The sequence below is a fragment of the Vidua chalybeata genome, chromosome 1 (assembly GCF_026979565.1).
Source record: "Vidua chalybeata isolate OUT-0048 chromosome 1, bVidCha1 merged haplotype, whole genome shotgun sequence".
In the NCBI taxonomy this organism is placed as follows: Eukaryota; Metazoa; Chordata; class Aves; order Passeriformes; family Viduidae; genus Vidua; species Vidua chalybeata.
The window spans coordinates 35,012,904-35,029,002 of NC_071530.1; the positions used below are offsets into that span (position 1 = coordinate 35,012,904).

General features: G+C 40.7%; 1 protein-coding gene across 2 annotated transcripts in view; it reads right to left on the reverse strand.

Annotated features, from left to right (window-relative positions):
* Positions 1 to 9,298, reverse strand: part of SCRN1 (secernin 1) — a 38,533-nt gene extending 29,235 nt beyond the window's left edge. The window contains exon 1 of one of the 2 annotated variants that reach the window (XM_053949296.1): positions 9,256 to 9,298. Coding sequence is in view for 1 of the 2 variants with exons in the window: in XM_053949287.1 (XP_053805262.1) it covers positions 8,518 to 8,549 (32 nt within the window). In the remaining variant the exon portion in view is untranslated. Of the gene's footprint in view, positions 1 to 8,517; positions 8,566 to 9,255 lie in introns of those variants that run through there. The other variant, XM_053949287.1, reaches the window with a different exon arrangement.
* Positions 9,299 to 16,099: the final 6,801 nt, after the last annotated feature.

The window sequence follows — 16,099 nt, forward strand, 5'->3', positions numbered from 1 at the left end:
AGGGTGTTTGCAGAGTGTTGCCCAACCTTCATCACTAATGAAACCCTTCAGTACTTTGTTTTGAATTACTCTGAGTATTGCAGTGTTGGTGATGTCAATGAAACTGCTTTCCAGCACTCTTAAGAGTTTCCATCTGCCTTCAGGTAACTTATCTTTTAGAGCAACAAATTTGTATTCTGATACATTGCCAAATGAGCCAAAATTTTGAACAACTTGCAGATTTAGTGAGGATCTCACTATTCAAAAGAAGCATTTCCTTTATTCCAAACACTAACTAAGCAGATTTATTTGAAATACATGACACAGCTGAAAAATATTAGGCATCCAAGAGCCTAGCAAGAAAGGTTAAAATTATATACAATACTAATTTTTATTAAGTTAATACCTAAACCTATTGGCAGATAAGCTTTAAAAGACATGAAATATTTCAGCATTCTGTTACTGAACAAATATGAAGATATGCAAGGCAGACATTTACATACCTGCAGTCTGAGTAGATAGGGAAAAGAATTAAAAGCTTGTAGGTATCTAATGCCATTAGAATTCTGAAACCTCGCTGAAAGAAATAGTCTCAACTGTATGTGTGAGATTTTATTTTTTCCCCTCTTAAATATACCAAGTTACTGAACCTAAAACAAGTTGCCATTTTGGTAATGCTTTTTAAGTATGAAAGTATGAGTAAGTGTATTGTGGGAATTTTTTTTTCCCTTAAATATACCAACAGTTACTGAACCAAAAACAAACTTGCCATTTTGATAATGCTGCTTAAGCATGAAAGTATGAGTAAGCTCCTCTATAACTAGAGTTCCCTTCAATACACAGTATATTTCACAAGTATGAGCAAGCTGCCCAGTAACTAGAGGTCATTTCAACTAGAGGTCATTTCATACAGGCAAGTAACAGTCAAACACTATGTCAAATGCTTTAACCTTATCCTGAAAACATGACTGTCAATGGAGGAGTTTGCACTAGCATCCCAGGTGACATTTTAGAGAAGGAAGCCATCTAGCAGTCTACTGCAGTTTAAATCTACTCAGTTTGCTAGGCAGCACTTTTTCCCTGAACCTCATTTGGTTCATTTTGAATATGACAAGGATGGCCATTTCAGAGCTCTACTGTACTTCATCTTCCTCCATCACGTAGCCAAAACAGTCTGTTAGCAGCCACCTATCTAAGCAGGAGATTTCTACTTGCCTGCTTTGTGTTCTTCTTTTCTTTATTCAGCTTCAGGTTCTCCTCATGCTGATTTTCACATATTTGCCACTGCTTTGCCCTCTTACACAGCTCAATACTGAATGAACACCTTTCACCCACAGGAGGAAAGGAACACTCCTTCATAGTACCTCTGATAAATTGGCCTGGCTTATAAAACCACCTACTGTTATAATTCCTACACTTTTTTTCACAGAGTTTGCTCCTCCAGTGAAAGGTAATCCTGAAAACCTTAGAAAACACAGGGAATGACTGCAAATAGATCTCAGTTTGCTGCCCATTCACACAGTTCTTCACCACAGAGCATGTTAAGCATAGTGGCCTGATTTTCTCAGCATACCATACCTCAGACCTAGATTCTGGTGTAGACAGAGGTAAACCTACACCATATGTCTCGAATGCAAACCATTACACTCATAGATGGGCAAGTTCAGAGGGGGACTGTACAGACCATTGTGGGCTACATCCAACATCACTCTGCACATGGAAGCCCTGGAAATAGACAAAGAGCTGTTCATTATGCTGTGCCACTATGTAACAACTGCTGCAGTTGCAGGGAGTTAACAGGCAGCATGCTCAGTCGACCTCAAATCACTGCAGGCACAAAGGTTGAAAAAAGAGTTCTGAGCAGCAGCCACAACCTAATATACTCCACTTGCTATCTTTTTATTTGACAAAAACATGCTACAGCAGGGATGCAATATTCTACCTGGTCATATTTCTTTCCCCGTCTCCTGTGTTCTGACACTATAAAGAAGACTTACTTAACAAGTTCCTTTATTAAGATCTTTTTTCATTGTGATAAGTCCCATTTAACACCTGACAAGCCGAATTAATTGTATGAATATATCACCACTGCTGTCAGTAGTAAAACAGACAGTACTGAATTCTTAAATATTTTAATGCAGAAAAAAAGGAGTAACAACCACTGGGCAATCATAGAATCAAAACAGTTGGAAAATACCTCCATGATCATCGAGTCCAACCTTTGAGCAAACACCACCACATCAACTAAATCACAGCACTAAGTGCCATATCCAGGGGTTTCTCAAACACCTCCAGGGATGGTGACTCCATCACCTCCCTGGGCAGCCTGTTCCAATGCTTAACAAGTCTTTCAGTGAAGAAATTCCTCCTGATCTCCAACCTGAGCCTCCCCTGGTGCAGACCATGTCCTCTTCCCCTGTCACTGGCTGCCTGGAGAACAGGATGATCCCCAGCCAGCTACAGCCTCCTTTCAGATAATTGTAGAGGGCAATAAGGCCTCCCCTGAGCCTCCTTTTCTCCAGGCTGAACACCCACAGCTTCCTGAGCTGCCCCTCGTAGGACTCACTCTTCACAGCTTCATTGCTCTTCTCTGGACAAATGTCTGGCTCCAAATATCACAATGGGAAACAACAGGTACAGCAATTATCAGGGCTTTATAAACGTGTCTGAACATCACTATGCTCCTGAAATAGGGTGAACAGGAGTATGTTAATGCCTAGCACCACCTCAATAAATCTAACCCATAAATCCTGATAAACATAAACCACCAACTTTCAGGTTGAAAATATCAAAACCTGAAACATTTTACTCTGGAGTATTTTCTGTTTCACAGCATGATGATCTTACAGATGCTGACACATTAAAAAAGCTCACAAATTCCAGTTAGAATAACTTGTACTGTTAGAATAAATGTCTATCTACAATCAGAAATTTAAAGTGCTCAACGCAGAATAAAATTGCTATTAAATCTGTACATAGAGGTTGTGACAATCTAATGGAAACTTCATTTAGATGTCATTTTCACTTACAAAAGAAAGAACAGACAAATAATGCTGGAAGAGAGATTAACACGTGGAATAGAGACTGCAGTATCCCATCCTCCACCTCATGAACATGAGTGTCAGAGGCTCAAGGCACGCTCTTAAGAAAATAGAGACAGGCATAAATAATTCAGTGTGCTTTGGAGCCTTCCTTCCCCCCAGCCCAAGAAAACTGAAATAGCTATGCATCCACAACAAAGCACTCTCAGCCTAGCATGACAGAGTCCAAAGAAAGGAAGATTTTCATAGTAACTCATTCTAGATTCCTTGGGGTTTTATTCTGTTATTTTTTTCCAGAATAACACTGTGTACTTCTCTGAAAGCTGTAATTTGGTACTGCAATAATCTTTTATAAAGCTCAAGAATTTGACTGTTACAATAAAATTACTTCTCAAAAAAATAACTTTCTCATCCTACATCAAATAAATGTTGACTTTTAAAGTCAACTTATTTTCCTTATTTGCCAAAATAACCTGAAGACATTAAGCACAACTTAATTAATAGTTTTACAAAGCTACATATTATGTGAAAATTGGCTCACCAAATACAGCTTTCAGTTGCTGTCTTTTTAAGAAAAAAAATTACCAAAATGAAGCATTCAGTTTTATGAACTATTAAGATCTTGAAGCTCTTGTAACAATTTAGTGTTCAAGTAATGCCAAAACTTATAACAGTACAACTGAATTTGCTCTTTTCTCTGTCTTCTCTGTCAATTGAAAAACAAAACAATAGGTTTATAACAAAAGTGCAGCACTCACTAGGAAGCAGTGGGTGATAAAAAGGATTGGTGTGAGAAAAAAAGGGTGAAAGTAAGGATCTGTCTTGAAATTTAACTCATGTTTATTGAACTAAACCAATATTTGCTCTTCACACTTCTCTTTTAATTGCTGTTCACTTAATGCCCTGCAACTTTTTCTCAGGGAATGCTAGAGATGCCACTAACATCACATATTAAAACCCTTTGGGTTTAATGCAAGTTTCCAAAATGTTAATTAGTAGTTATTGTTAATCTCAATTAAGATTTATACCAGATGACAAAGTTCTGAAGGTGCTATGCCTGCGTAGAGCAAGTCCTTTCCAGCAACTCACCATTTAAGACATTTTAAGTGATGTATGTCTACAAATAGTTCTGCCCCTAGCACACTATGCAGAAGTTGTTTTCTACACAATATAGTCTTTTGCTCAAAAATTTAATAATATCTAGTCATCATCATGAATAAAATAAAAGGTGATACATGACAAGTCAGCTGCCACCAATACAGATCCTCTTCGCAAGAAATTGAAGCAATGCTCAAGCAGATATTAAGGACATTAAACTTCAGTGAGACCAAGCAGTCAGCAGTGACACCAGAAGAGCATTCACCTCATGCTGTGATGAGTAGCATTCAGCTGTAAAATTTGCCTTGTATTGATTTGACTCAGAAGCTGGCAAAACTTCAGCTTGATGAGGCCAAACCTTCACCCAGGAGCATAACTGCTGTGTTCATTACTCAGCAAGCAAGGATGGAGCAAGGAACAGCACACCTTGCTTTCATTCACCTCAGTGAGGTTCCATAGATACATCACACAGACTCATCTTTCAAACATTTTCTTGCTTGTCTTCCCGAGCTTTGTTGGTATAACTGTCAAGCTCTCTGAAGCTCAGACATGATCAAAGTGTTGTAGAGCGTGAAGAATAAACCTCTCCTAATTCCCAATTTTTCAAGCACACCTGAGATTGTCCTAGATTAATATTACCATTATTAATGTCCTAGATTAATAGTACCATTATTAATGCTGGTAACAATCAACATAATGCTTTCAAGACAGCACAGGTGTCCACAAAAACAAGTGTGGTAGTGTTAACACTAGGGTTTCATCTCAGACCTCCACAGTAGTTTGGTCAGAACATCAGTTTTATTGATCATACAGCCTGATCCTTCTGCCCTCACTTCTTTGGTTTCTTCAGATTAAAGCTGGTCTTTAACAGGTGCTTTAGGTTGCAGAAATACAGGCTGCTAAACTCCTTGCTGCTATGTTTGGACTACATTCTGGTGATGACAGCATTTTCTTTAATATTTATCTCTCAAAAGAGATTTGAGCTGCTTTTAAGGTCCAGAGAGCACATTAAACCTTTTATGAAGACATATAATGTGGTTTTCTGTATTAAAGGATGACTATTCCTCACTATATTTTGTGCTTTTATAAAACAGAAACCCAGCTGTGCTAATACTGCTGAACTATTTCAGTAACATTTAAAGATTTCAATAAATGGTTTTCATTGCAACCAGAAAGAGTAAGTGAACTAATCTGCAAGAAGCATTAACAATAAAAATCAGAGAGCCAGCATATGAACAAGGGTCCTCAGATTTGGACCACAGCTGTCTTATTAGGAAAGGAAAAATATATGGAATGGGCCATGCATCATTTATTCTCAACTCTTCCATATTTTTAATGGGGTGGTAAAAGAAAGGTCTGTTACAATTGTGAAAACTCAGTTCAGGGCTTAGTTGTTGGTTTTGAACCTCTATTTTAACTTTCAGATTAAGATGTTTCTTGTGCCTGAGACAAGCTTGTATTTCCATTTACAAATCAAGCCCAGCATTTTATGCACATAGAGACATGTGATCTCTGCACCCTGCAGAAAAGCAATGCTTCCAAAAACAGAAATGAAAAGCAAAATTCATTCAGCTGCAGGCACAGAACAAAGACGGCAAACTGAAAGGCACAATAATAATACTGTTCCCATCTAAGAAAACACTGAAAGGTTTTTTTTTTTTTTTAATTGACAATTTGGATAGTTTTAATGCATGACTTATCAGGCAAGAACAAGGTTGCATGTATTAAGAAATTAGAAAGCAAAAACTGTTCCTGAATATAAAGCACAAAACCATGGCAGATCCCTGTGTCCCTATCGTTTGGACATTTCATCAGACCTAATTCAAATTGCTTGACTCTTTCCTAACTACCAATGGATGATGACACCAATTTACTGCTTGAAGGTGCCACATCCAGCTGTGATTGTTTCTGTCCCTCTAACCTGTGCCTGACAAGATATCCAAGAGGAGTTTGATCAGCAGCTAAAATTTAGCAAGCCATGCTCTAGATTGCTTTTTTTTTTTTCTTTTACATTAACTACATGCTGAAAATTTCTCAAGAATTTACTCAAAATAGTCCAACTTTGAGTCAAGGATTTGGGATGGCCTTTTTCTCCAGTAAATTTACTTTTTATTTTTGGATTATGAGAAATAGCAATTCCCTACACAGGCATAAAAGCAAGTTGCACTTCAAAGCTTTACTAAGCTGTATGGTCCCTTCAGTCATTTAACTGAACAAATGCATAATAGGCCTGGAAGGAATTGAAAATATTTCTCTTGCTGTATGTAGGAAAATTTGGAATATTCCTGCCAACAGCTGCCAGATTGCTTTAGACTCTAAAAAAAAATCAGGTAGTGGCCATCAAATGAGCATTCTAAAATTCTTCAGCAGTTTAAGTCCTAACAAATGGTGAGCTGTTATAAAGGTTTACAATCCCTTGACCAACCAGTTCTATTTTAATTCTCTAATACACCCTTGTCCAAAGTATGCCCTTGCTTTCAAAGCAGGCATCTTTCAAAATAACACAGGATCTTATTTTTTGCCCCACGTAATGTGAATTATGTTAGTGAAAACATAGTTCTATTTAAAAACAAATCAGGGTCAGTCATCCAGAAGACAACAGATTTCAGACTCATTTCCATCACAGGCTGCACATACAGGGAAAATTCATTACTTATACAGACTTTTCACTGAGTGGGTGTCAGTGCTCTTAATTAAGTTTCCAAGCAGTCACAGACTCTATCACTTTTGTGGCTCTTATCCCAGCCTGCAGTTTAAGGTCGTATTTGTATTTCTCTCCATTTTGTAGAGAAGCACCTTTTCTTGCTTCTGTCACTGGGGCAGAGAGCCTTGCTGGCATCTAAAGCATCTTTGTGCAACACCCAAGTTCGCAATGAGAAGTTGCTAACGTGGCTGCTGCATAACTCTTGGCTGTGCAGATTTGCTGTTTGTAACGAGGCAGCACAATCGCGTTTTGCGCTCCCGTCGGGTCTCCGTCCCTGCACAAGGGAGACTGCCCAGCTCCTCACACAGCCGCCTAATGCGCACTGACTGCTCGTCATTTCACATTAGCAACATTGTTATGTCAACAAGGCGCAAAATAAAAAGCATCAAAGTAGCTTGCTGGAAGTCTCCCTGTAGTTTTAAATATACCCTATCAAAAATCGCAACACTTTCCATAAGAGTTTGCTATGTTAGGATGTAACGCAGCGCATTGTCAGAAATCAGGCATTTGGGGACTTCACAGAGAGGCAGGTCTGGGTAGCTGTTTCTCAATCTGCTGAATTTACAGCAAAGGGAAAAATACACTATGGGGACAATGTCCATCTTCACAACTCTTCAAGTTCATAATAAAGAAATTCTTACTAGAAGCTTCGAACATCTAGCAAACTTTCCAACATTCAAGCTGCATAAAGCATCCACAGTTGATGACTTTTGAAGGAGAGGGTGGCGAGCCAAATTCAGCACCCTTTACAAAAGATACCAAGCTTGGCACAAGTAAACAAAGGGAGCTTAAATCATGCCATACTTTACAAAAACAAAACAAAACAATAACATTACAAATGTCTTTCAAAACTGGAAGACACCTTTAAAAATCTCAAGCTCACAGCATCAAAAATACTTCCTGGAGAGGACAAAACTGACTGATACCAATGAAAGATTTTCATTCACCACATTTGCCTCAATACAAGACCTGCCTTTTTAGACTGTCTCTGTAAGCTCTGGGACATAAGCTACTTGCAAAAGTCCACAGCATTATAAAATGGTTTAAGTTAATTTCTGTGTCAGTTCATCTCAAAAAGCTGAAAGTCCTGTGTTCACAGAGATCTACTTCCTAATATGGTTGGAGGGTTTTCAAGATTTTGTTTTGCCTAGCTGGAAGATTTAGAGTGCATATTATGAACAAAACAGCATGTTTGGAGGTGCCTTAAATCACTAATTCTAAAACAGCAATAGCTGAAAATTTAGTAGTCTATAACCAAATGAGCCAGTAGTTCCACTTCTCACAAGTTCATGTATTTATTATCTTTTAAACTAGTTAGCATAGACACATAATTTGCATCACAAAATTTACCAAGTTTACTACAGCACAATCTTTTCTCTGCATTTATTAAAGTTTCATATCTTACAGGTATGGATGGCTTTTCTCATTTCTGTGACACTTTTTCATAGGGATAGATTTACAAGCATGTGCATTCATAGAATCAAGGCCCTAAGCTGTCTTCTGTTCGAGAATCTGCTTTAATATGATTTATTTCCCCTTTAACTATCAGTACTGGAGAATTTTCTTTTTAAGGCAGATTAATCATAGCCTGTAGAATTATTATAGTAGCACAAATAGAGATGTGAGTTTGTAGGATATACCTACCTGCAGGAAGGTATATCTGCTCATCAATGAGTGAAACCAGCACATACCTACCTGGCTGTAACAGTATGCTCAAAAAGGCACATGAAGGCATCTAGGTTTCAAGGTGACCATGTGAAAAGGCACCTTCAAGAAAAAGATGGGGGAAACAACCCTCGCCGGGTCCTTAAAGAGCAGAAGGGAAAACAGCAGCGAATAGAGAGTGCAGGCAGCGAAGACGAGAGGCCGGAGAGCCTTGATTCAGACGGGAAGGCAAAGGACAGCCGGGGACAGCATCTGCTGATGCCAGCTCCCAGCACTGAGTCCTCCCCGCACCGCCGGGCCGGGGGAGGCGGCGGCGCAGCCACGGCACGGGAGGCCCGCAGACCCCGCCCGGCGGCGCGGTGCCTCCCGCCAGCGCGGAGCAGGTGCGCGGAGCCGCCGGGGGACATCGCCCGCACCGACTCCGGGAAAGCGGCTCTGCGCCATCCTCCCGCGTACATCCCCGCTGGTCCCCTCCCGCGCCATCCTCCACGGCTCCCTCCTTCTTTGCCTCCCTACATCTCTCCTTGCCTCCCCGCCTCCTTGCTTTCCTCCCTGTCCACCGCCGCCGCCCGGCGCTGGCGGGGCGAGCCCCGCAGGGAAGGTCGCTGTCCGCGGATCCCGACACTTTCCCCCGCGCCGAGAAGTAACACGCTAGCCCGGCCGCGCCGCTCCGAGGAGGAAGGGGACGGGAAGGGGACGGGGAGGTGATGGGGAGACGATGGGGAGGTGCCGCCCTGCCCCGCGGCGCTGCCGGCACCGCTCCCGTACCTGAGCGCCGCTCCCGCTCCTCCCGCTCCGCTCGGCGCCCCGGCCCCCGCCCCCTGCGCGCGCAGCCGCCGCACGCTCCGCGCCCGAGTCCCGGCCGGCGGCGGCGGAGGGCGCGGCTCCCACCGCGCTGCGGCCGCGCCCGCACCGGCGATACCCAAGAGCCGTGAGGACAGCACGAGCCTGTGCCGCGTGCTTTGGGATGGCCCTGGGGCAGATGCCCCACTGTGGTCCCTTCCCACCCGGCCCCGTTCCGTGATGCTGCGGAAAGCCACCAACGTTCGGCACCTTATCCCTCAGTCCGTATTGAGGACTCCCAAGAACGCATTGAAAGAGAAGGGGCTTTTTTATTGTTTTAGTCTTATGGCTAACTTGTGTTCCTCTGTCTCGCACAGAGATAAGTCTAGGAAGTGAAGTGAGTGTTTTAAAATATGGTTGTTACCTCATTAACCAGTCAAACCACTGCATAAGGAGTTCTCCAAACTTTGCAAAGCTGAAGAGATGGACCTCATCAGAAGTATTCTCAAGAAAAGTGTTGTTAAGGATTGCAATGGGCTGCCCAGGGCAGTGGTGAAGTTGCCATCCCTTGAAGTGTTCAAGAAACAAAATTTAACACCGGGGTCTAGTTGACGAAGAGGTGGTCAGTCAAATGTTGGGCTCAATGATCTTGGAGATCTTTTCCAACCTAATTAATTCTGTGATTCTATGTTTCATGACTGAGGAATTCCCTGCTGCTACATGTGAAGTGTCACAGTGGGTTCCTGTCCCTCCAGCAGCTCTCAGCTGGAGAACCTCCAGGGACCTCTCAGCTCTTTGGATGCAGCAGTACAGAGCACCAGCACGCCCAAAGCAAAAGAGTAGCCACTGTCCCTCTGAGAGGGGGCCCCATTCACAGCGCAGCATCCCTCAGCCATGACATGTGGAGCAGATGGCCTGCTCTCTTTGCCAAACTTGCCCAAATGGGGCTGTCCTCTGTGCTCCATCCTCAGCACACAACCTGTGCCTCCATGCAGAGGTAAAAATAGTTTAACTGCTAAATATAATCATGCAGGTCCCTGCATAAATGGTTAAAATGCTAAATATGGTCTAATACATATGGTTACATGGTGCTGGTATAAGGAAGCACCTTTAGGTTTCTATCTCTGTCTTCAAGAAGAACCTTGCTGCACATTCCACCAATTCCTGCCTTATACCAGACATTTAATGTGCAGAAGAGACTGCCAAGTATGTTTGATGGGAAGACAGGAAGGTTAAAGGAGGCAGGGGAAAAGGTTGGAGAGGCAAGGATGAGCCAATAGAGATATTAAGGAGCATTACAAACTAGAGTATTTCACCATGAGAGCAGAAAGAGCAAGTATGTGAGGTTGGTAAAGCCATACCACTTAAATATCGCACTGCCTGTTAGATCAGAAGATCTGGTTTAGTAACCTGGCTAAAGAGGAAACAAAAAGCCAAACAGAATCTCCATATGGGACCTGACATTTAAAGAAAATATAGAAGGAAAAAATCTGAAACTCTATGCACCAAAAAGAATTTCCTCTCATCACCACAAACAGGACCACGGGTCTGCATCTGTTCAGAAATTTTGGATAAGCATTGGACACTGCTGCTGTCAAACTTAAATGCATACCAAAAGTTGCAGCTTCATTATATAACTAAGAGACAAAATAGTTTGCTGTTCCCAGTCTCAGTGAATGTGAAACACTGTGGCATTGTACCTTTCGGGGGTATGTCAGTAGCCTGAATAGGAACTACTTTTGATTAAAAAGCAGGACTGATCATTAGCAACATGGAAGCCCTTCATACTCTAAGGGTTTCCATTATATATTTTAAGCAGGACCTTTGTTTTCCTCTGATATCAGTTTTGCTGCCATCAGAATTCCATTACAATGTGTTTTACAACAGGAAAAGACTGTATATCTCCTGCTTAGAATACATGATTGAAAAGTGATCTGAATCACTGAAAAGCTGTGGAATTTATACCAATTTAATTGTAACAAGTTTAGTTGAACATAGCAACCCAAATTCCTTGCTCTGGAGTTACATCAAGGATGAACTGCGTCACAGGCAGCTTGCTTCTTAGAATCAGAAAGACAGCTGATGAAAAGAGCAGGTGCAATTTAGAAATGGGTTGAGATTATATCCTATAACACACCACTTATATTACCTATATTATGCTCACTTAGATGACTAAGTCTCTTCTCTAATTACACTGGAGATGATTATGGCTGAGTATAATCTACCTAAGAATTATTAGACTGTCTGCAGAATGATTACATACTGTCAACACAGAAACCCTTGATGCTTCCTTTCTGTGTAAGCTGTCATGAGCTGTGTAAAGCAGCAAGGATGAGTGGTTAGAGCACAGTACTGGGAATCGAGAGAGCCTGGGGTGTATGTTGTTCTGCCATAAGCTTGCTGCTTGGCTCTGGATAAATCTTGTAGCCTCACAGTAATTAAATTACCTCACACAAGAAATGGGAAGAACATTTATTCAGAGCTGCATCTTTAAAGTCTTTGAATGGAGATTGCTGCATAAACAGAAAATACAAAATTATAATAATTAGGACAAAGCCACAATGCTTATCTATTGATTATTTCCTTTTTAAAAATATAACAGCAGAATGTATGGATTTTATAAATGTTTTTTTTTCTCCTGTAAAGGGCTGGTTTCCAATGGGATGCAAAATCAAGGAGGAAGAGCAGAAAGGACACCTCTTTAGAAAAGAGAATTTCAAAGAATATTTCTTCCATGTTTTATATGTGAAAGGAAGAGAACAAAAGGCAGACACTACAATATACAGCTTAAGTTACAGTGGGTTTTTGTTTTTCTTTAACCACCTCCTTAGTTGGAGATCAAAGCTAATTCAGCAGAACTAGTACCCCAAAATTGTCAAGACACTGCAGCACTAGTCTTTGTTTCATCATTTCCAAAACACTTTCCCGTGCAAGTTCAAGTCAGCAGCCATGCAGACATATAATGGATGGGACTAATTTTCTCAATAAACTGTGTATAGGAGAGAAGTTGACTTAATGTAGATGGTAGAAAATACCATCTAAGTGTTGAAATTATATTAATAGGCTTAAAATGGTAGATTTTGGTGGAAAGGTAGTGCAGCCAAGAAAAGCTTTTTGTTGGTATTCATTTTTGTGATTTCAGGACACCATCTTAGTTGTGTTTTTTCTGGTAGAACACTAATTTGGAGTACTAAAAATCTGATGAACTCAGGTTGTTCAGAAGAAATGTACTTGATTGCTAAAGGCAATCTAAGCCTATAACCATGAAAGCATCCCACTAAACTTTAATGATTCCTCTTACAGTGAGTTACAGGAAGAAAAAAGCTCCTTATATACAGAAGAGTAAGTAACATTGAAAATGCCTATCAGACTTTAGATGACAGTTACATCATAGGCCACTAAATTCAACTGATGTCATAGAATGAACCTAAAGAGCAAGAAGTATCAATGGCACTTGGGTGTTTTGGGGTATTTTTATATAGTCAGAAGACTGGACCAGAGAATTGAGAGTAATTCTCCCACACTAAAGGTAGCTTCCATCCATAACAAAGAAAAAGGATGGCAGGTGCTAGATTATGATGTAAAATAAAGATGTCACTTGCTGAGCTCTGTGAATGTTCAAAATGAAAAAGATAGGAGAAATCCTGGCTGCAGCCTCTTTATCCAATTATGCCATTGAAGTTTAATCTATGGAAATGACTGCAGCTGTACATAAAATGTGACTGTAGGCACAACGGCAGCTTAGATGCTGAGCTCTTACTCATGCATCACAGAAGGTGATTCATATCCCCATTACACAAGTGACAGAACAGAACACGACTTCTCAGTATGACAGGGACAGAGTGCTGCAAGGACTCCAGGCATGCTGCAGTTACTCTCAGTGTCCAGAAACCTGTTAGGCACAACAGCACTGAACCACACAACCAAGCTGCTCCATTGCCCAGTCAAGAAGGTTGCCTACTTCTGGAGTAATGTTGTATCAAAAAATCATCAGTCTCTTGCTTTGTTTTCATGATTTTTGTAGTTTTCCTTATTTTAATTCACAGAAATGTGGGACAGAATATTTATGTTTGTAACTGTAAAGTGTATCACAAGACACACATTATTATTGGCTTTTTTACTGTGTTAGAACGCCACTTTTAACAATGAGGCTAAAGCACTTGACAATAGCTAAAGACTCATAATAATAAATAGTCCAGGCAGGTGGACTGTCATCCTGAGAGGGTAAGGCAGTAATGACAATGAAGTAGCAGAAAATACAGAGGCAAAAGCATTACTTTCTTATGCAATGAGCGTGTTTAATCTTCATCTATGCTTCATGGTTTTTGATGCTGCCTGTACAGAAATACTTGTGGCAGGCCGATGAACTGCAAAAAGCATCTCACTTCCCTCTGCAATAAATGTGCTACAGTAACTATGTTATTAAAATTATATTAAAATTCAGGCATACAATTTTTTTCCTCAGCTTAGCATTGTTCATCAAATTGCAACAAGGTGAACATCAATACATAAGACAAAATACATTTTTGGTGTTATGCGGATGGTACAGGAGTTCATTAAAGTGACTGCACACCTGCAGCAGTTTCATGTCTTATATTAGTGTGTCATGACTAAATAATCTCTGTGTGAATTGCTGCAAATTAAATCATAGCACTTGGAGAAAAGATCGGACAGTAACACAAGGGACAGCAAATTCCCCTGTGTGATTTATCAGCCATCTGGTGCAGTGCAAATAGCACTCATTCAGGGGAGGCTCTGGTTAGTAACCACAGCAACAGGTCTGCTGAGTACTCCTAAAAGTTATGTGTGTGTCAGCAACCCTTTCCCTCCTCCCATACACATCATTCACAGGGGACTGTGAGCAGTGGCATGTCCTTCCTGGGCTACAGATGTTTTTACTGCAGCATTTTCCAGGAGACTTAAAACTTGGAGAGTTTTGTTTTGGTTTTTTGTAACATGCCTTCAAGGAGTTCTGACCCCAAAAACTCTCTCTCTCCATGATTAAGCCATTTTCCTTATTCATGGAAGGGGTAGATAGCTGCAAGGTGGGAAGTTATCACTGATAACAGAAATATTTCTAACTAAAATTAAAAAAGTATTTTTGGCTTCTGTATGTGCAAAAGGATAGGAAAAATGTGTTTTCTAAAATGTTCACAACTGAGAATCTCTGTCATAAAAGAGTCCATGTTTACATAAATGGCCTTATCCACAAGGTACAACTGGAATAGTAGTTAACAACTACAATAATAGTTAATAGATGTGCAAAATTACAAAGCTCACACTGAATTTTAAATTTCATGTTGACTGCACATTATGTACGTATTTTAACAGAGAAATGTAAACAAATTATCCAGGAGTTTATAAGCTTCCTCATATTTGCTGTGGATATCAGCCAAGAAAAAGCGGATGGTACAGAGAGATATTCCCCTGCATGGGTGCAGGTTGTGGCTGTTTCAAAAGGTGCCCTGCTGAGCTGGGCTTGGCTTGGGTTGGCAGGAGCAGAATGTGGTACTAAAGGCATTGGCTGCTTCTGCTCCATACATGCTCCCACTGGAGCTGGTGCTCATTTCTCAGCTGCAAGGTGAGCACCACACGGCTGGAAGCTTTGCTTCAGACTGTTTTGCAGCGGTGGCACGTTGGATTACATCAGAGTGTGTTGCAGACAGGTAGAAAAATTATAAAAGAAAGGTCCCATAAAATCAGGCCTGCTTTGTTAAATCAATAGCCAGCCTGTAATTTCTTCTAAGTGCAGCTAGTACTTAGCAAGTTCCCATGCAAAAACAATCTGTATGATTAGTTAGTTAACAAAATAACCTATTCTTGGGTGAAAAATAAGTGCACCTTCATAAACATTAGATCTGTTCCATGAAAACCCACAAAAGAAAAATGCAAACAACCTGAACCTTAGCACGTACACACAACTCACCTTTGACCAATAAATGAAGTAGTAAGACAGCTACCAGCCAATAGGTGTTGCACATGAGGTCTGTGAAAACACTATAAAATAAGTGATGTGAGTAAAGATTCGGCTTTTCCCGCATGAAGAAAATGGTGTCAGCATGATTTATTCTGGTAAGAATGCACTGCAGAGCATGATGTCCACGTGAACATGTGAAGCCCAGGTTTTATTTAGCCCAGCTACTAGTAGTGACAACAGCAGTACAGACATAATGGTACATAGGGGCTGAGATACTGGATGCAAAGGTAAATTCTCATCTTCTGTAAAAATGAAGACCACCAGTCTTGTCTCTCTTAAATATTGTGGTCACTGTTGATAAGAGTAAAATCCAGCAGGTCATGATTTTCTTTCAACTACAATTAGTCCATACCCAGAGATGGACACAGGTTTACCAAAACCATTTTGTATTGCATTTGTGGAATGAAAACCTATTCTCTAAAGAGATATCCCAGCAGATTAGAGAGACCAGAGCTAAACTCTGCTATTTACTCCCAGAGAGAGTGCAGGCCAAACAAACAGAAGAAATAGGTATTGTCTAGTTCACTACTCAGGGAAAGTGGCAGAAGAGGAAACATAACTGCTTTAAAGAAATTTTGATGGCAATAACATGAAAGAGGACAGGATTGATTTAGTGCTTCCAGTCTGAATCCCAGATGAGGAATCAATTATCCTGCATCATTTAATCTCCTTATGCAGGTCATGACACAAACTAGAAATGAGACTCATCCTGTCTAAAATGAAGAGCAGCTCTTAGTGATAGTTAGCATCAGCCTCAGATTTTTTAGAGGAAAACATAGCTAGGATTTGGGGAGCTCTGAGAGTTGGCTCCACTGGATTTCTGCAGTCAGACCCCAATATTTAAAAGTCGAT